Here is a 19,831-nt window from a genome sequence, read left to right as displayed (position 1 = left end):
TAATTGGTAATGGGTTGAAGGGTGATGGAAAACGGGCAGGACAGTGGAGTTGAGGCTGAGAGGAGATCAATCATGATCGTATTCAATGGCGGAGCAGGCTTGAGGGGCTGAATTGCCCATTCCTGCTCCTTGTTCTTATATTCTCAAACAATGCATTAAGGATAATGAAGTGATCTCTTTCGCAGGAGAAACAAGGTCAGGCTCTTCTCCTGGGGATAGTAACTGTGGAGGGGTGATCGTGTGGCCACAGATGGAACCAAGGGTCTACAGGGCTGGATGAAACTAGAAATAAAGGAATAAAGAGAGTACAAGATAGTTGAAAGAAAAAAAATAACTTACATTTATATAATTTCTTTCACAACCTCAGGACATCTGAAACCATTTTATTTTCAACAAGGTATTTTCGTTTGAAGATTAGTGGCTGTTGTTATTTAGGAAACAGGGCACCCAATGTCCTCGCAGCTAGGCCCCACACACAGCAACATGATCACGACCAGATGCTCTGTTTTAGTGATCTTGGTTGTTGAAGAAAATACTTGTCGGAGCACTTAGGATTCCTCTTTCCTTTGAAATCGTGCTGAGGGATCTTTTACATCCCCGTGAGAGGGAAGAAGAGACACAGAAACTTAACTTAATATCTTCACTGAAAGTAGTGCAGTACAGCAGCATTCACTCAGTATATTGGCAGTGGACATGTGCATAGATATTATGGTCAAGTCAACTTGAACTTCCAACTTTTCACTCAAGAGGTGTGTGTGCTACCTCTGTGTCAGAGATAATGGGCTGGGTTCTCCCAAAATGAGACTATGTTCCCACACTGGCGTAAAAACGATGGAATTTTACTCCCGAAATTCATTGGAAAAAGTGAAATGAATTCCTAGCCCTGCAGGGGGCTCGCAGGGACCTGGAGTGAATCTCGCAGCTTTTGATGCAGATAGGGGCCCCTGCACTTCCGGGTCAGAGGCCGGGCATGCGCTCGGTGACGACCTCCAGCGGCCGCACCGAGCTCCATGGCAGCCTCGGACCGCAAGACAAAAAAAATGAACCCCCAGATCGGCCGCGCGCCCGAGCATCTAACACCGCACATTTAATATCCGGCCGCCCACAAATCCCCGCCCCGGTCTCCAATTCGCCCACCCCCACTGACTCCGCAGCCGCCACGCAGTCATCCCCACCGGCAATAGGTGGTCAGTTCCACGCTGTCAGGAAATCGGCCGGTCGGGAGCGGAGGATTGCTGGGCGGGCCTCTGGCGTACTCCGCGGCGAGGCCGATTTTCGGTGCCCAGAGAATCGTCGGACTGGCACCGGGCCCAATTACGGCGTGAAACTGGATTCTCCTCCCCGGTGCTGGCTGCGATTTCGGCGTAGGGCTGCGGAGAATCCAGCCCAATAGGTGTCAGGCAACATGGGCCAATATTCTCCGGCTGTTCCTGCCAGCGGGATCTTCAGGTCACGCCAAGGGTGTGTCCCCCCCCCCACTTCCCCCACTCCCACCGTAGGTTCCCCAGTGATGGATAGTGTGGCCTCCTCCACCACAAACCAAGCCGCAAGGAGTGGGGGGGGGGGGGGGGATTGGGGAGGAGTGGTGTTGGAACGATTTTTTCCACAACTCAACTGTGATTTTCTCATGTCATTTGTGCTGTCTTGACTGGGGACGAGATTCAGTTCTGCCTGTATTTGCAATGAAAAGGTCATAATTCACATATGTTTTGATGAATGTTGATATGTTGTGATCTCATAAAATGACTGACAACTGTCAGAGGTCAGTGGGATAGCCGATGGTAGACTGGGCGATGACACAGGTTGCATAACATTCCAGTTGGCTGGGTTGTGAAGTAAATGTGACAGATGGGTGCCAGACATGATTCGGTGAGGAGCACACTTCCTTCTGACTCCGAACACTGTGGGTTCAAACTCCACTCCCCAGGACCTGGAGCTCGAAATCTACAGCATTGCAATTTCTTGCTTGCTGTCATATTTTCTACCCCACAAAGCAGAGCCGTGACTAATTTTTATTTTGCACCAAGCGCTTTCCAAATGTTTGCACAGGTCCTGAATCAGAAAGCACAGCCGCTAAAGTTCAAGATGGTTTTGCTCGTGTTGTTTTGTGAGAATCTGGTGGTGTTTTGATGGATGAGTCATACCTCTCAGTGGCCTATTTTCATACATTTAACAGTTGGAAGTTTCAGTCAGGGATCCGTGACCAACGTTTCAGATGCAAATGAAAATGAAAAAGCGCAAGAAGCAAAGGCTCAAACATGAGTCGGTAGATAGCATGAAACCTCAACAAGGTTGCAGGAAGAAACAGGGGCTGCAAAAAGCAGCAGGTTGCAGAGTTGCATTTAGCTATCAGAATGGGAGAGGAGAGAATCATAGAATCCATGCAGTGAAAAAGGAGGCCATTCGGCCCATTGAGGCTGCACCGACCCCCTGACAGAGCAACCTTCCTAGATTCCTCTCCCGTACCCTGTCCTCGTAACCCCAACTATCCTTTTGGACACTAAGGGGCAATTCAGCATGGCCAACCCACCTAACCTGCACATCTTTGAACTGTGGGAGGAAACCGGAGCAGCCGGAGGAAACCCACGCAGACACGGGGAGAAAGTGCAAACTCCGCACAGTCAACCCAAGGCTGGAATTGAATTCGGGTCCCTGGCGCTGTGAGACAGCAGTGCTAACCCCTGTGCCGCCCAGTGAGGCCAGAAGGAGGCCATATTCACACTGTGCCTGTTCTGGCTCTTTTAGAAAGGGTTACCCAATTAGCCTCATTCACCTTTCCCCTTATTTACCTTTTAAAGCAATTCAGGACCAATTCCGTTTTAGGTAAATGTGATGGCATTTTATTGAGAGAACACTGTTATCTCCCAATAAATGGTCACTTTTAATTTAAAAGAATGAAGTGATTGGTTTTTCTGGGCCTAAAACGTCTGCGCACATTGGTCACCTAAGCAAGGGGAACGAAAAAAAATCAGTTGATTAATTAAAATAAATGGGTCCACTGTGTTTGTTTTTCCACATTTTGCACTATTTTCTTCACCCAAGCAATTCAATAACTCCTGGTGCAGGACATGGGAGATCTTTCACTGTTTTTTTTCTGCAGCTCAGAATTTTTTTTTGTTGATCGCACTTGCATCTATTTTTGTTTCCGATTTGCCTACCCAGAGAATATTTAGATGGGGCTGGCTAGTTCGGCTGGCTAGGTGGCTAGGGTGTGGTTTAGTATACCACCAACAGCACGGGTTCAACTCTTTTTTTTTCCACAGGAGATGGGCATCGTTAACTAGGCCCGCATTTTGTTTTGTTGCCCATCCCCAAATGGCCCTCGAAAAGGTGATGGTGAATCGCCTCCTTGTTCCGGCTGAGGTACACTTGGCCCTGTGCCCCATCCTTGATGCGGAGTGGCGCACCTTGAACCATGTAAGCTAATAGAAAGCGAAATGCCTATTGCAGTCCCTTGTGGACTGTGGATAATTACTTACCTGCCTAGAATAATTACAGGGTTAGACGCTAAATGTATCAAGAAATTCTGATTTCAGCTGCACGGCTAATGTGCCTAAGTTTGTGCTTAGCTACAATCAGTGTGGAAGGCGGAACGAGTCCAGTTTTGTTGAAGGTCAGTCGTTGCATTCTTGTCAAAGGTTGTGAATTCAGAGGGAATAAATGCAAAGACAAGCACAACACTTCAGTGCCGTGCAGTAGGAGAACTGCTTTGTTGGTGATGCTCTTTCTTTGTATTAAACTGTGGCCCTATCTCTCACTCTCTCTCTCTCTCTCTCACACTCTCTATCTTTCTCTCTCTCTCTCCCCTTCTCTCAAGTTGGCATAATCAATCACATTATCCGAAGAGGAGAAAATAAGCCTGCTGCACATCAATTAGCCGCGCGTGCCCCACGTTACAACAGTGATCACACATCAAAACATATTTGGAATATCCTGAGTTGTTCCTAAGGGTGGCACGGTGGCACAGTGGTTAGCGCAGCAACCTCACAGTGCCAGGACCTGGGTTTGATTCCGGCCTTGGGTGACTGTGTGTACGTTCTCCCCGTGTCTGCGCGGGTTTCCTCCGGGTGCTCCGGTTTCCTCCCACAATGCAAAGATGTGCAGGTCAGGTGGATTGGCCATGCTAAATTGCCCCTTAGTGTTCAAAGATGTACAGGGTAGGTGAATTGGCCATGATAAAATTGCCCCAGAGTATCCAGGGATGTGCAGGTTAGGTGAGCTTATGGAGATAGAGCAGGGGAGTGGACCTAGATAGGGTGCTCTTTTGGAGGGTCGGTGCATACACGATGGGCCGAATGGCCTCCTTCTGCACTGTAGGGATTCTATGGTTCATGAAAGGTCTTTTACAATTTCTTGATGTACGCATTTGACACCAAGGTACACACACACATTGGTGCCCCCATGGGGAAAATCAAAGCTATCATTAAACTCTGTCCGTGCACAGCATGCAGTGAATCTTAACTCTGCGTTTCCATGTAGACAGCACACATGGTTGACACATGTAATGTTCAGCCTGCTATTATACCCCATCGATTCTCTTCGGAAGTGGAGGAGCGTGCTGGTGTCACATGGATTGTTGCGAGGTTTATTGTGGAAATCAGTGATGCTTAAAACATTTGCCCCAATTACACTGCTGTGCCAGACCTGAGATTGTTAACATGATCTCGTCGTGGTAATGGTGATATCAGTAAACCAGTGAGGTGAACACAGAAAACACCAACAGCTTATTGCTAATCAGTCAGTTACATTTACAGTGGCAAATTCTCAAACGGCAGGACGAGGCTGGACAATTGTTGAAAATGATTGAGAGGTGGGCTGATGGCTTTTGTGTTTATTGTCACACTGGCTCTGGGGACAAATAAATTAAAAGACGCTCTGCACAATTCCACAACTATAACGTCTTGACCAGCACACAAGCTTGCATTTGGTGGTCCGTTTTGAATGCACAAGATGGTTAAAGCAATGACATTTCCTTTATGTACTTGTTACCTGTGATTGGCAATCCCCTAGTCAGGGGCGGCACGGTGGTGCAGTGGTTAGCACTGCTGCCTCACAGGGCAGCACGGTGGCGCAATGGGTTAGCCCTGCAGCCTCACAGCGCTGAGGTCCCGGGTTCGATCCCAGCTCTGGGTCACTGTCCGTGTGGAGTTTGCACATTCTCCCCGTGTTTACGTGGGTTTCGCCCCCACAACCCAAAGATGTGCAGGGTAGGTGGATTGGCCACGCTAAATTGTCCCTTAATTGGAAAAAATTAATTGGGTAATCTAAGATTTTTTTTAAAAAAGCAATGCTGCCTCACGCCGCTGAGGAAGCGGGTTCGATCCGGGACTCCGGTCACTGTCCATGTGGAGTTTGCATGTTCTCTCCGTGTCTGCGTGGGTCTCGCCCCCACAACCCAAAAGTATGCAGGTTAGGTGGATTGGCCATGCTAAATTGACCTTTAATTGGAAAACAAATGATTGGGTACTCTAAATTTATATTAAAAAAACAATCTCCTAGTCCGAATGCTTTTAAGAAATTCCAATGACTGAAATCATTCTTAATTCTATCGAGCTTCAAAAACCTGTAAAGTTCTCATCTTTTTTTTACTAAGGCAATTTGATTCACCTCAAAATCTGCATTCTCAGAATCAGTTGTATCTCATTTGATAATCTCCTCACAGTGCCAATTTGAATAGAATCAGATTCATGTTGATATGAACTGGCAGTAGTCAAAAGATTAAATGACCCATTCCATTGAATACATAGAATCCCTCAGGTGCAGAAGGAGGCCATTTGGCCCATCGAGTCTGCACCAATCCGCCGAAAGAGCACTCTACCATGCCCACTCCCCCATCCTATCCTCGTAACCCCACCTAACCTATGGATACTAAGGTGCAATTTAGCATGGCTAATCCACTTAACCTGCTCATCTTTGGACTGTGGGAGGAAACCGGAGCACCCGGAGGAAACCCACGCAGACACTGGGAGAAGGTGCAAACTCCACACAGTCACCCAAGGTCGGAATTGAACCTTGGCTCCGTGAGGCAGCAGTGCTAACCACTGTGCCACCATGCTACCCAAACTGGTTACCATGCCTTTTGTGTAAATGCTCACCTTCTCTTCTAACCAGGCTGCTGTTTATACAGGAGCAGGCAAAAATGGCGGGACAGAAAAAAAAAAACTTGTAATTGTATAGTGTTTTTCACAACCACTGGATGTTTCAAAGCACTTTACAGCCAATGCTGCACTTTTGAGGTGTAGTCACAGTTGAAGTGCAGGAATCATGGCAGCCAATTTATACACTGCAAGAGCCCAGAAATAACAAATACGATAATGACCAGAAAAATCTCTTCTACTGTCATTCTGTATGAGGGATGAATATTGGCCAGGGCACTTGGCAAAATTCCCCTGCTCTTCTTCAAACCAGTGCCATGAGATGGGGCCTTGGTTTAAGCTCTAAGCCAAAAGATGGCATCTCCAACAGTGCAGAACTCTCTTAGCACTACGCTGGGAGTGACAGTCTTTATTTTTGACTTGAAGCCATGAAATGGGACTTGAACGTGGAACCTTGTGACTCCAAGTTGAGAGCGCCACTAACTGAGCCATGGCTGATGAGAAAAGAGGGAAATTGGCAGCTCGTCCGTCAAATCTGTACCCAACACCCAGAATTCCTGTCACTCCCACCATCCATACAAATCTATCCAATCTCCTTGGGCAAAGAGAAAGGTCAAAGGTGGAATGATTGGCAGATTTGCGTTATTTTTATGAATTGAATGTGGGTGTCGCTGGCCCTGAACGGCTTGCTAGGCCATTCCAGAGGGAAGTTAAGAGTTAACGATATTTCTGTGGATCTGGCCAGACTGGGTAAGCATGGCAGATTTCCTCACTGATAGGGGGTTAGTGTGCAGATCCAGTAGCTTCGACTTTGGCTGTTCATTCCAGTGGCAAAGAAGCTTTCTATAATCGGCCTCAGTCCCATGTAAAAGATTCAGGTGAGTTGCAAGTGCCAAATGGGTAAACTAAGCGTTTTTTTTAAAAATTAATTTTTACAGAATGAGGGCATCGCTGGCTAAGCCAGCATTTGTTACCCATCCCTAATTGCCCTTGAGAAGGTGGTGGTTAGCTGCCTTCTTGAACAGCTGCAGTCCCTGATGGTAGGTACACCCACTGGTCTACAGTATTAGGGAGGGATTTCCAGGATTTTGACCCAGCGACAGTCAAAGAACGCCAATGTATTTCCAAGTCAGGGTGGTGAGTGATTTGGAGGGGAACTTCCAGGTGGTGCTGTTCCCATGAATCTCCTGCCCTTGTTCTTCTAGATGGTAGTGGTCGTGGATTTGGAAGGTGCTGTCTAAGGAACCTTGGTGAGTTCCTGCAGTGCATCTTGTAGATGGTGCACACGGCTGCCACTGTTTATTGGTGGTGGAGGGAGTGAATGTTTATAGAAGGGGTGTCAATCAAGCAGGATGCTTTGTCCTGGATGGTGATAAGCTTCTCGTGTTGTTGGAGCTGCACTTAACCAGGCAAGTGGGGAGTATTCCAGAACACTCCTGACTTATGCCTTGTAGATGGTGGACAGGTTTTGGGGAGCCAGGAGGTGAGTTACTCGTCACAGGATTCCTAGACTCTGACCTGCTCTTGTCGTCACAGTATTAATGTGGCTAGTCCAGTTCCGTTTCTGTCAATGGTAACCCCCAGGATGTTGATTGTGGGGGATTCAGTGATGGTTATGCCATTGAATGTCAAGGAGCGATGGTTAGATCCTCTCTTGTAGGAGGTGATCATTGCCTGGCATTTGTGTGGCACAAAAGTAACTTGCCACTTGTCAGCCCAAGCCTGGATATATTCCAGGACTTGCTGTATTTGCACATTGACTGCTTTAGCGTTGAGGCTACCGCCCCCATTTTGAGGCCGTTATCCCTCCCACCACCGCCCACCCCCTCCACAATGCCAGGCAAGGGCATTGAAAAATGAGCTTGTTGAGCCCACCAAAGATTCTTTTCCCTCAGGAAGTCTTAGAAACAGGAGACAAAGAAAGTTCCACCCAGACACTTGAGACTTAAGCCACACAGAGCCTTGCTATGTTACGTTGAAGCGGAAATCAGAAGTGGAGTCAGAACGAACCCTAATTAACTGATCTGAATGGAAGGTGCAGTGGTGTTTGCAGGTTTTGGCCAGATTATTATATCTGAGAGTAAGTGATTAACATTAAATCATTGCTCTCCAAAAATAATTTCCCTTTAATATACTTATGGCAAAATGTCTACTCCATGAATTAAAGTTAGAATTATTCATTGTGGAATTAATTATTTTTTTTAAAAAGTGACTGAAAATAAGATGGGAAGATTTATTCATAGCGTTGTAAGTATGACCCAGGGTAATATGATAAGGTAACTTCAGTAATAACACACGTTTTCTTTCCTTTTTTCTAGATCAAAATCACATTGAGTTTTGTTGTCATTTGTCGAGAGGATCACTGGATCCCAAAGAACCGCCTACGTTCGAATATGTAAAATTTGTAGGAAGCTTTAGATTTCACAATATTGGTGAGTTCAAGTTACAATGTTTTACATGTCCTGCGCTTATTAATTATTTCAAGATCAACAGGAGATCAAAAACAGTTTAACAGTCCCCTTGTGGCTCTTCTACTGAAACCATAAATTATTGAATTTAATTTGTTTTTTTATTCATCTTTTTTGTCGCAAGTAGACTTACATTAACACTGTAATGAAGTTACTGTGTAAAGCTTCTAGTCACCACATTCCGGCACCTGTTCGGGTACACAGAGGGAGAATTCAGAATGTCCAATTCACCTAACAGCACGTCTTTCGGGACTTGTGGGAGGAAACCGGAGCACCCGGAGGAAACCCACGCAGACACGGGGAGGACGTGCAGACTCCACACAGACAGTGACCCAAGCCGGGAATCGAACCTGGGACCCTGGAGCTGTGAAGCAACCACCCTGATACCATGCCGCCATTGAATTTATAAATCATTCGGCTGAACATGCTCCGCAGGGCTCCAATGTCAGGACCAAATGGGGGTGCTGAACCCACACTTGCAGAAGCAGGCTTCCCGTAGGAGACCTCCTAATTAGGTGCCTCCGAGCTGGCCGTCCTGTTAAGGATGGCAGGTGGGTTCTCAATGCTCTCGGGCCCAGTCAGTGGTCTGGCAGCTCTGAGGCCTTGGCATCACCATTAGGACAGGTGTGTGCTGCTGAGGCAGGACTGTAAGTGCCCTTCAACATGGAGGTGCCCTTACTGGGCTATTCATCAGGGATTTTAAAAAGAAACTCATACCGGAATGTCAAGAGATTTGAATGGGAAACTAGTCCAATGGATTGCTCCCAACCGCGAGTGTGGCCTTTTATAAATGTGTAGCCCCTTGTAGCATCTTCTGGTTCGGATAACCCTCTGGCCTGCAACCTCCATTGAGCTGGCGGCCTCCGTACGCAGTGGGGGGAGGGCCTGGCAGCATTCTGCCTGTGGCATATTGCAAAAAGGCAGCAAAATTGCCCCTAACCTCAACAATTCAAGTCGGTCATCATCCTCCATGATGTGGAGGCAGCCAACCCACTTCCAAGCCTGCCCTGGAAAGGATCCCTAGTAGCGGGAATGTGTCTGGGAGCCATCCCAACAGGGCTCCCCGCTATTTCCTCCCCCCCCCCTCCCCATCTCCATGCCAACCATCAGAGCACTGGGGAATGTTAGCCTATTTCATCAGAAGGATACATCCAGTTTTTAAATTCAGCTTTTACAATACCTGCGCAATGTTTTACAATGTCGGTCTTACTGTGTAGGCGCCAGCGGAAGTGAAACTGTTTCTCGTGTCCTGAAAAGGTAACTATTGTCATTCCAGTGCCTATGTCTTCTTGTAATGGCTTTGAATCAGCCATTTCAAGGTCATTTAGATCTGCAGCAAAGGAACAAATCTGCCTTGTGGCTACTGTGCGCCTTGTCATCCCACAATTTTTAAAGGTGAGTACAATGAACATATTGATTTGTAGACAGTCTTCAAATCTCCAGGTTGAAATTTAAATAAAGGAAGGAAGCTGCTGAGTTCTTAATGCAGCCCTTTTGCATTAATATAATTTTAATTAAAGTGCCATGTTATTGCAAAATGTACATAGAACATAGGACAGTATAGCACATAACAGGCCCTTCGGCCCTCGATGTTGTGCCGAGCATTGTCCGAAACCAAGATCAAGTTATCCCACTCCCTATCATTCTGGAGTGCTCCATGTGCCTATCCAATAACCGCTTGAAAGTTCCTAAAGTGTCCGACTCCACTATCACAGCAGGCAGTCCATTCCACACCCTAACCACTCTCTGAGTAAGGAACCTACCTCGGACATCCCTCCTATATCTCCCACCCTGAATCTTATAGTTATGCCCCCTTGTAACAGCTACATCCACCCGAGGAAATAGTCTCTGAACGTCCACTCTATCTGTCCCCCTCATCATCTTATAAACCTCTATTAAGTCACCTCTCATCCTCCTCCGCTCCAAAGAGAAAAGCCCTAGCTTCCTCAACCTTTCCTCATAAGATCTATCCTGCAAACCAGGCAGCATCCTGGTAAATCTCCTTTGCACCCTTTCCAATGCTTCCACATCCTTCCTATAATGAGGTGACCAGAACTGCACACAATACTCCAAATGTGGTCTCACCAGGGTCATATATAGTTGCAGCATAACCCTGCGGCTCTTAAACTCAAGGCCCCTGTTAATAAACGCTAACACACTGTAAGCATGTAAAATGTAAAATATAAATAAAACTGTAAACGAGAGTGGCTAATTTAATTCTGTAATATCCACTCACATCTTAATGCGGATGTCTTTTATGTTGTATGATATCTTTCCGCAGAGGTTTTGTTTCCTTATTGGTGCTACAAGATCTCCCATGATGGTGTTTGTTATTTACATGACTAAGATCATTAAGATTTTGTTTTCCCTGTGGTTTACGTCCCACAGGGAACTTCCAAAAGCTGTAGCTCGCTGAACTAGCAAGTCTCTTTGCTGCCAGGCTTTGTACTGGTGGTCAATGGCTTTGGCCTTGGGCGGTGCAGTGTCACTCACACTGCCTTCAATGTCCACGCCTACCACTGAAACATCCAGTTTACAATGTCTTCTGCCCCAACCTAAATATGAATGCACCAATCCTACCACGTCGCTCCGATTAAAAATAAGATCATCCCACATGTTGAAGGGGATTTTCCACCCCCTTCCATTTTCAGCAGGCAGGAATGGTGGAACGGCAGAGAATCGAGGGGGATTCTCAAAGTGGATTTCCATGCTCGATTGTCCCAACCCCACGCCAGTGATGTTCCCACCATGCACTAGCAGGAACCCCATTTGAATTTGTTAGTGGGCCTCCTCACTGGAGAACCCCCTCTGTTGGTAAGACCCCATCGGCGGGGTGATGTCACACCGTCAGCGTTCCCGACAGGTTTTTACAAATGGGGAACTTACAAAAAAAACCATCAGGGGTGCACAGTGCAGGGAAAGGGGTCATGACGAGGAAGTACCCTCGTACTGCCCGCTGGCACTGCCCCAAGTGTCCTGGAAGGGGTGGGGGGGGGGGGTGGATTCCCCAAGGGGGGAGTGGATTCCATGTCCGTCGGGTGTTCTTTTTCGAAGTTAGTTTTACATTGGGCGCCCTTGATGTGTCCGAAGGCAAGGTTGCTGGCGAGGCATACACATTCAGTGCCCGCCCTGCCAGCATTTCATCGTGGCACATTTTCCTGAGTGTTTAAAAATTTGGCGGGAAAAGCCGGCAGCGCAGCCAGCAGGCTGCTTTCCAATTTTCGCACCCGAGTCGACACTCTGAAAACAAATTAGAAAATTCCGCCCATTAAATCCACAAGAGCTTTCAACGTATGAATAAGTAAAATTTGTAGGGAGATTTAGATTTCACAAAATTGGCAATATTTTATGTGTCCTACTCTTATTAATGAATTCAAGGTCAACAAGAGATTGGAAATGGTTCAACATTTTCCTTGTGGATCTTATACTAAAGCTCAGCAATTTTAATTTATTGACTCAAACTCTCTATATATAAATATACATATAATATATAACATATATCTACTTGTTTTATTTTTAAGCTTCATTGTCATTTATCTGCCTTTTGGCATGAATTGTTATAGAGTACTCTGGGTATTGTAGTCTCACAGTCGACAATCCCCAAGCAGCAACTCCATCTTTCTCTCCGTCTGTTTCCTCCTCTCTCTCGCTCTCTTCCTCTCCAGTAATCCAGAGGCCCAAGCTGATGGGGGCACGGTTCAAACCATACCACATCAGCAGGGGTAATTTAAATGAAATTAATTAATTAATAATGGTGACCATGGCAACTATCGATTGTCATAAAAACCTATCTGATTCACCAATTTCCTTCAGGGAAGAAAGTCTGCCGTCTTTATCCGGTCGGCCGTATACCTGACTCCGGACCCACAGCAAAGACTCTTAACTCCCTTCCGAGTTAGCCGAGCAAGCCACTCAGTTTTAAGGGCTGTTTATTATGGGCAACAAATGCTAGCCTCCCCAGCGAAGCCAACATCCTGCGAACGGATAAAGGAAAAAAAGCGCACACATAAAGACCTATCCTCAAGAGCAGAAACTCCACCAATAACCAAGAGACTCCAGCTGAAGGCAGCACGATGCACAGAGGTTAGCACTGCTGCCTCACAGTGCCTGGGACCCGGGTTCAATTCCGACCTTGAGTGACTGTCTGTGTGGAGTTTGCACTTTCTCCCCGTGTCTGCGTGGGCTTCCTCCGGGTGCTCCAGTTTCCTCCCACAACCCAAAGATGTGCAGGTTAGGTGGATTGGCCATGCTAAATTTTCCCTTAGTGTCCAAAGATGTGCAGGTTAGGTGGATCGGCCATGCTAAATTTCCCCTTAGTGTCCAACAATGTGCAGGTGAGGTAGGGTTATGGGGATTAGGCAGGAGAGTGGGCCTAACTGGGGTGCTCTTTCTGAGGGTCGGTGCAGTCTCGATGGGCTGAATTGCCCCTTCTGTACTGTGGGGTTCTATAGATTCTATTAATTAAGCCCAGGCTACACAGTGAGATGTCTATAAGGAAGGAGGGAGTGAACTTCCTTTAGGCTACAGCATTTCAAGTGCATATCCAAATGTTTTGAGGTATTTTTGTCTCTATTATACTTTCATATCGTGGGTTGCCAGACCCCCAACACCCTCCTGGTGAAAGAATTACTCCTCAACTCACCTCTAATCCTTGTACCAATTATTTCACCAATTCTATGCTCCCTGGTTATTGACCTCTCGACATCTAACTCCATCAAATATTTCCTTCCAAACTAAAAGTGAATGTGATTTCCACACATTTTTCCCACTGTTGTTTCAATAGTATGTCTTTGAAATTGTTTAAACACTTAATAGTTATGTCTGCATACCTTTGAACACCAAATATCTACAAAAGGATCAAGATGGGACTTTGCCGCACCTCAGTTCATCTGCGACTGAGATTCTCGTTCATATCTTTGCTAACTCTGGACTTGACTCTTCCAGCACACTCCTGGCTGGTCTCCCACATTCTGTCCCCTGCAAACTTGATGGCATCCAAAATTCTGCCGTCTGTGTCGTGGCTCAGACCAAGTCTCTTTCACCCATCACATATCTGCTCGCTGGTCCACTTTAATTCCTGGCCAAGCAGCATCTTCATTTTAAAATTCTCATCCCTGTTTTTAAGACCCTCCATGGCCTCCCCTCTCTCTATCTCTAACCACCTCCACCAACCTCACAGCCCTCTAGTTTATCTGCACCCATTTAATTTTTTTAAAATTCATTCATGGGATGTGGGCGTCGCTGGCTGGGCCAGCATTTATTGCCCTTCCCTAAATGCCCTTGAGGGGGAATTTAGGAGTCAACCACATTCCTGTGGGTCTGGGGTCACATGTAGGCTGGACCAGGTAAGGATGGCAGATTTCTTTCCCTGAAGGGCATTTGTGAATCAGATGGGTTTTTAACGATAATCAACAATGGTTTCAGGGTCACGTTTCAGGCTTTTAATTCCAGATTTTCTATTGAATTCAAATTTCACCATCTGCCATGGTGGGATTCGAACCCGGGTCCCCAGAGCATTAACCTTGGTCTCCACAGGGCAGCACGGTGGTCTAGTGGTTAGCACAGCTGCCTCACAGCGCTGAGGTCCCAGGTTCGATCCCGGCTCTGGGTCACTGTCCGTGTGGAGTTTGCACATTCTCCCCGTGTCTGTGTGGGTTTCGCCCCCACAACCCAAAGATGTGCAGAGTAGGTGAATTGGCCATGCTAAATTGCCCCTTAATTGGAAAAAATAATTGGGTAACCTAAATTTAAAAAAAAAGAAAAAACCCTGGTCTCCAGATTACTAGCCCAGTGACAATATCAGTAGGCCATTGACTCCCTTGCCTTCCCTCTTGAGCCTCCTTGATTCGAATAACTCCAATATTGTTGGCTGTGCCTTGAGCAACCAAGGTCCCAAGCTCTGGAATTCTCTCCCTATACCTCTCTACCTCACATCCCTCCTTTAAGACGCTCCTTAAAAATTGCCTCTTTGACCAAACCTTTGGTCATCTGACTTTGTGGGTGGGAATTTCCGCACCACCACTTCCCCGCCACGGTTTTCGTGGCAGCGAAGGTGACCCGCCAAATGGTCCCCGCCACGGTCAACGGAGTTTCCCACCGTCTGCACCTCCCGTTGCCGGGGAACTCCCAGCGGACAGGTCGCCATCAATGGGACCGGAATATCCCGCTGGCTGGAACAGCCAGAACATTCCGGCCAATTTTTTCTTACGTGGCACCGTGTCGTATGTTTTATAACACCCTCGTGAAGCGACCGGGGACATTTTAGTACCTTAAAGGCACGATATAGCTGAAGTTGTTGTTGTTGATAGTTGTAGTGTTCCCTGCAGAAAAGTTCACCATCGTAGAGATTTGGGAAGTTTGATCACTTCTGATGATCATTTGTATTTAATGCAGGAACTGTGCAATGTGGAAGAATCCTATGAAGAGTTTACATCACGACACAGTTTGGAGTGGAAGTTCCTATTCCTGGATCACAGGTAATCCTTCAAAGCCCTATTGCTAGTGCCCTGTTTCCAAACCTAAATCTCTGCTGCCCATATCCTATTCTCAAAGTTCTGCTGACCATTTCCAACCCCAACATTAATGTTACTGTGCAGATCAACTGTTTAAAAAAGACGTGAATAAAAATCTGACTGTGAACAGGGTTGAAGATGCAAGTGTACTGAGATAATAAATCACGGCAAAAAACATTAAGGGCGCAATAAAAATTTTTTAAAACCAGAGTCCCATTTAGGGCGCGTCTAGTGGGGTGTTTCCCGCTGTTATCTAACGGGAGACTGCTGGGTTTTTTTGGCCACAGCAAAGAACGCCCTGCCAAGGCCACATTTACCTCATTTCCTGAACTGACGAACTCAGCTCGCCAGTAAGGAAAAGTATTCGCGCGAATCGGGAGCCATTTTTAAATGCCACCCCGATCTTTCGACCCTACCTCTGCTCCTCCACCACAGACTCCATCCCCCCCACCCCCCCCCACTGCCCCAACTTACCTCGCAGCCACCCCCCCCCCCACTTCGCCCCACCTCTTAAGGGCAGGGAACCCCAAGGCCAGATCCCTGGCACTGGCAACCAGGTACCTGGGCGCCTTGGCACTGCCAGCCTGGCACCCTGGCATTTGCATATTTTTCCTCAGTCAAGAAGCCAATGAGCTGATTTCAGAACGATACAGTTTGGCACAATATCAAACTGACTTACTTAATTTCAAAAAAGTTAAGGCATGAAGAAAAAGAAGGATTGCTGAGCAAAGTACAAATCAATGTCACAGTAATAAATTGTTAAGTTTAAAAAAAATAATTAATTTTTTTTAAATGACCAGAGTTTGAGGGGTTCAGAGTGTGTGTGCCAGGCTTACGCCCAGTCTCAGGGTGCTCACTCACTCACCCACATCAACTGTGAGTGTGTGTTGGTGTGTGGTCGGAGTAAGTGAGAAACCTGGGATTGTGAGCACAGCACACACATTCCCACTCGCTCACTCCCACTCACTCATTCACTCCCACTCACTCCCACTCGCTCACTCACTCTCACGCATTCACTCTCTCGCACCGACTCTCTTTCACCCACTCTCTCTCACTCAATCATTCACTTACTCCCACTAACTCCCATTAACTCTCGGTCACTCCCACTCACTCACTCTCTCTTGCACGCACTCACTCACATTCAGTCAATCTGTTACACACACCAGCCAGCCTCCCCCCACCCCCCGAACCCTTCCTCTTCCCCCGGGCTCCGCAGTGTCTCACTCCCAGGCCTCGCAGTTCCTCCCACAGGCCCTGGCATTCTTGCACCACCCTCCGGAATTCTCATCCCATCAGCATCAAACGCAGGAGAGGAATGACCTGTGTTTGGAGGAGTACCTCCTTGCAGAATCTTCCACTCTACTGCCTGGTCAACATTGTGAAAACTGGCTGCAGGGGCCGCATAGAATGGCTCGGTGGGGGCCACAATGCAGCCTGCAGGCCATCGGTTAGACAAGCCTGGTCTAGAGGAAAGGAAGGCATGGAGCCGAGCTTTAGCTGTAGAAGAGCTGAGACAGAGGTTATGACGGTGATTTTATGACGTTAGGAGTAGGTAGTCTTCGTGATAATGGAGATATATAGTTGGAAACTTATTTCAATTGCTTCACTTTCAATCTGTTGTGTGGGAGATGGATGGAGTCAGTGACTTCAGAAGTGTGTTTGTATCAGGGGCTAAAGACAATGGCTTCAGTCAATCCGGTGTTTAATTGGATGAAATTCCAACTCATACAGTTGACAAACAGCCTGGCAATGCAGAGATAGTGAAGAGATCACGAGAGATGATCTCCCCATTTGGCCGGCTCAGACCACCCCTGATAGTGTGTCCCCCCCCCCTGCCTGGGGAACAGCCCTCCCCCGACTGTGGTGGCGCTGGATTGAGTCTGCAGCCGCCACGCCGAGTTCCCCACGGATCAGACCGCACGTGACAGATGCCGTCGGGAATACGGCCAGTCGGGGGCGGAGTATCGGGGGGCGGGCCTCAAGCAATGTCCTGAGGCCATCGATACGTCGCGCGGCCGGAGTAGACCGCCTTGGAGGGGGTGGAGCATCGCTATAGCGGCGCCGCCCCTGATTTGGTCAGGAATTGTGATTCTCCTGCAGTTTCTCCAGCCCAGTGGAACATATTCAGCTGGGAGTTTGGCCATGAGTGGCAGGGCATGTCCACATGCAGGTGGGTTTGTGCACTGCGTGTCGGCCTTCAAACCTCCTCAGATTTCCTCTGTAGCTTTTGCCTGCGGTACCAGGGACCCAGTTTTCAAATGTTGGCCCGAGGAGGCACAGCTGAGGATTGTGGATGAAGAGGCTGTGTACTGACAGAGAGAGGCTTACACACTTGTCACTCTTTTTCACGCTGTTGCGAGCCAGCAGTATAGGCTGGAAATGAGAAGCAAACCAGCGCACAAAAGTGTAAAGTAAGCTGGACACACCACATTGATCCGGAGGACACACAACCCAAAAATGGGGGGCTCAGTCAGTAGGGTTCATATCTCTGGGCCAGAAGGCCCCTGGTTCAAGACCCAGTCCAGCCCTTATTCACCATGGTATGCTGTCCATGTAGATCAAACTCAGACATTATGGCATGGTGACACAGTGATTAGCACTGCTTCTTCACGTGCCAGAGACACGGGTTCAATTCCAGCCTTGAGTGACTGTCTGTGTGCAGTTTGCACATTCTCCCCGTGTCGGCGTAGGTTTCCTCCGGGTTCTCCGGTTTCCTCCCACAGTCCAAAGATATGCAGGTTCGGTGGTTTGGCCATGCTAAATTGCCCTTTATTGTCCAAAGATGTGCAGGTTAGGTGGGGCCACGGGTATAGGGCAGAGGTGTGGGCCTGGGTAGGGTGCTCTCTCAGACAGTCGATGCAGACTCGATGGGCTGAATGGCCTCCTTCTGCACCGTAGTGATTCTATTGCCTTGCTATTGTTTGTACAGCCCAACTACAAAAGATGTCACGGACATATCTGTCTGTCCAAGTCAGGCCAGAGTCTCAGGACCCCTGGATTGCCACAAATAAACTCCTACCAGCCTGTAATCAGTCAAGAGCAAGCTTTGCAAAAGGAAGAAAAATCATGGTCTCTTTGATATGTGACTATTTTGTCTTGGCTTTGTCCATATCTGGGCCTCTTGTACTCTGATGTTTTAGTTTTCACACAACCATCAGATTTCTGCTGAATGTTTCCTTTTAACAATTTGGTCTGTGAATGAATGTCCAAATCACAGTTTCCCATCTAGCCGCTTTTAGCCAGGACACATTATGAGCAGGAATTTTTAAAAAGGTCAGTTTAAGATTCAGTTAAACAATAAAATTATCGAAGTATCCAGTCATTGTATTTAAGTTTGTGTTTGTGAATTAGCAAGAGAACTCAATGCGGAGATTTCTCAGGATTATCACAAGCGGACATGCGGAAATGAATGCCATATTTTCGGATGATGCCACTGAGGGGGCAGGACGTAGATGGGAACTAGGAGGGGCCCAAAAGAGAGATCCCCTGGGGGACACCAGAGGGAACAGTGATGGAACGGGAATAATTGTGAATGATTCTCTGACTGTGACTGGATCACTAAGCATTGAATCAGTGCGGCGCTGAGGACCCGGGTTCGAATCCCGGCCCTGGGTCACTGTCCGTGTGGAGTTTGCACGGTCTCCCCGTGTCAGCGTGGGTTTCACCCCCACAACCCAAAGATGTGCAGGTTAGGTGGATTGGCCACCCTAAATTGCCCCTTAATTGGAAAAACAAATAAATAATTGGGTACACTAAATTTATTTTTAAAAAATAATTGAATCAGGCAAGTGTGGTGCCATCCAGCTGTATAATGGTGGAGGGATGTTAGAGGAGGATCGTGTGGTCAACCACTCATAAAGCTCGAGTCGGATGGAGGAATAATAATTCACCTTTGTCGCAGTCACATGGACTTGGAAAATAGGTCGTGAATATTCCGGAACTTGTTTCAGCTAACCACAGTGTGTATCTAATTTTTGGGGTGATTAGTGTGCATCTATTCCTTCAGCAATTACCGACATCTAAACCTTTAACAATCAGGGAGAAACTCTGATAGCAACTAGAAGGTGCATGGTAGTGTGGAAGGAGTGAACTCGATGGTTCCACTAGCCCTCCTCTTACCCCTCGTTTTCTAATGTTCTGAAGTGGCTCATTTCTGACCTGACATGTTTTGCACAACTGTAAAACAATTTCATCGATCAGATGAGTAAATGTTGAGAATGAATTGGTTTCAGCCAGCTGGATGTTGGAAATGTGGGACGGATGAGGGAATTGGTGGATTGTTAGTACCTCCAGCTACAGAGTTAGTACCAATAGAATCACTTTTTCATGTGGAATAATGTGTGAATCAAAATGAGCAATATGGCAATCACTATTTGACTGGTGCAGATAATATCATAAACCCACAAGAATCTCTCTACCTTCACCGCACAATATGTCCAGGTATCCTAAAATGGCACACGCCATAAACACACGCAGCAGGTTCACAATTTAAAAATAATTGCACATGCAAAACAACAGTGGCATCACACACTTAAATTTGTTGGACGACCAGGTTGTCAAACCTGATTCAACCAGCCAGGCTTCAGAGAAATTGAGCGTCGCCAAACAAAGTCAGCCTGACAAGCCTCAGAGAAAAGAACCTGAAGAATGGAAATGTCACAGAATGTGAAAGGGCAGCTACGCATTGCCGTCCATTTACCTGTGCAGGCCTCAGTGGAGGAATGGACCATTTTACCGGAGGGATTGGGTGAAGGAG

The 19,831-nt window shown here is 47.1% G+C and overlaps 1 protein-coding gene across 5 annotated transcripts in view; it reads left to right on the top strand.

Moving 5' to 3' along the window:
* LOC119952035 (neuronal PAS domain-containing protein 2-like) overlaps positions 1 to 19,831 on the top strand; it is a 263,046-nt gene that overhangs the window by 187,092 nt on the left and 56,123 nt on the right. For all 5 annotated transcript variants that reach the window (XM_038775515.1, XM_038775518.1, XM_038775516.1 and 2 more), the window contains 3 exons: positions 8,414 to 8,527; positions 9,840 to 9,958; positions 14,957 to 15,039. In XM_038775515.1, coding sequence (XP_038631443.1) covers positions 8,414 to 8,527; positions 9,840 to 9,958; positions 14,957 to 15,039 — 316 coding nt within the window. The remainder of the gene's footprint in view (positions 1 to 8,413; positions 8,528 to 9,839; positions 9,959 to 14,956; positions 15,040 to 19,831) is intronic.

This window comes from Scyliorhinus canicula, chromosome 17, assembly GCF_902713615.1.
Source record: "Scyliorhinus canicula chromosome 17, sScyCan1.1, whole genome shotgun sequence".
In the NCBI taxonomy this organism is placed as follows: domain Eukaryota; kingdom Metazoa; phylum Chordata; class Chondrichthyes; order Carcharhiniformes; family Scyliorhinidae; genus Scyliorhinus; species Scyliorhinus canicula.
Note: the sequence above shows the minus strand (reverse complement) of the source record. Positions and strands in the feature narration are given on the sequence as shown.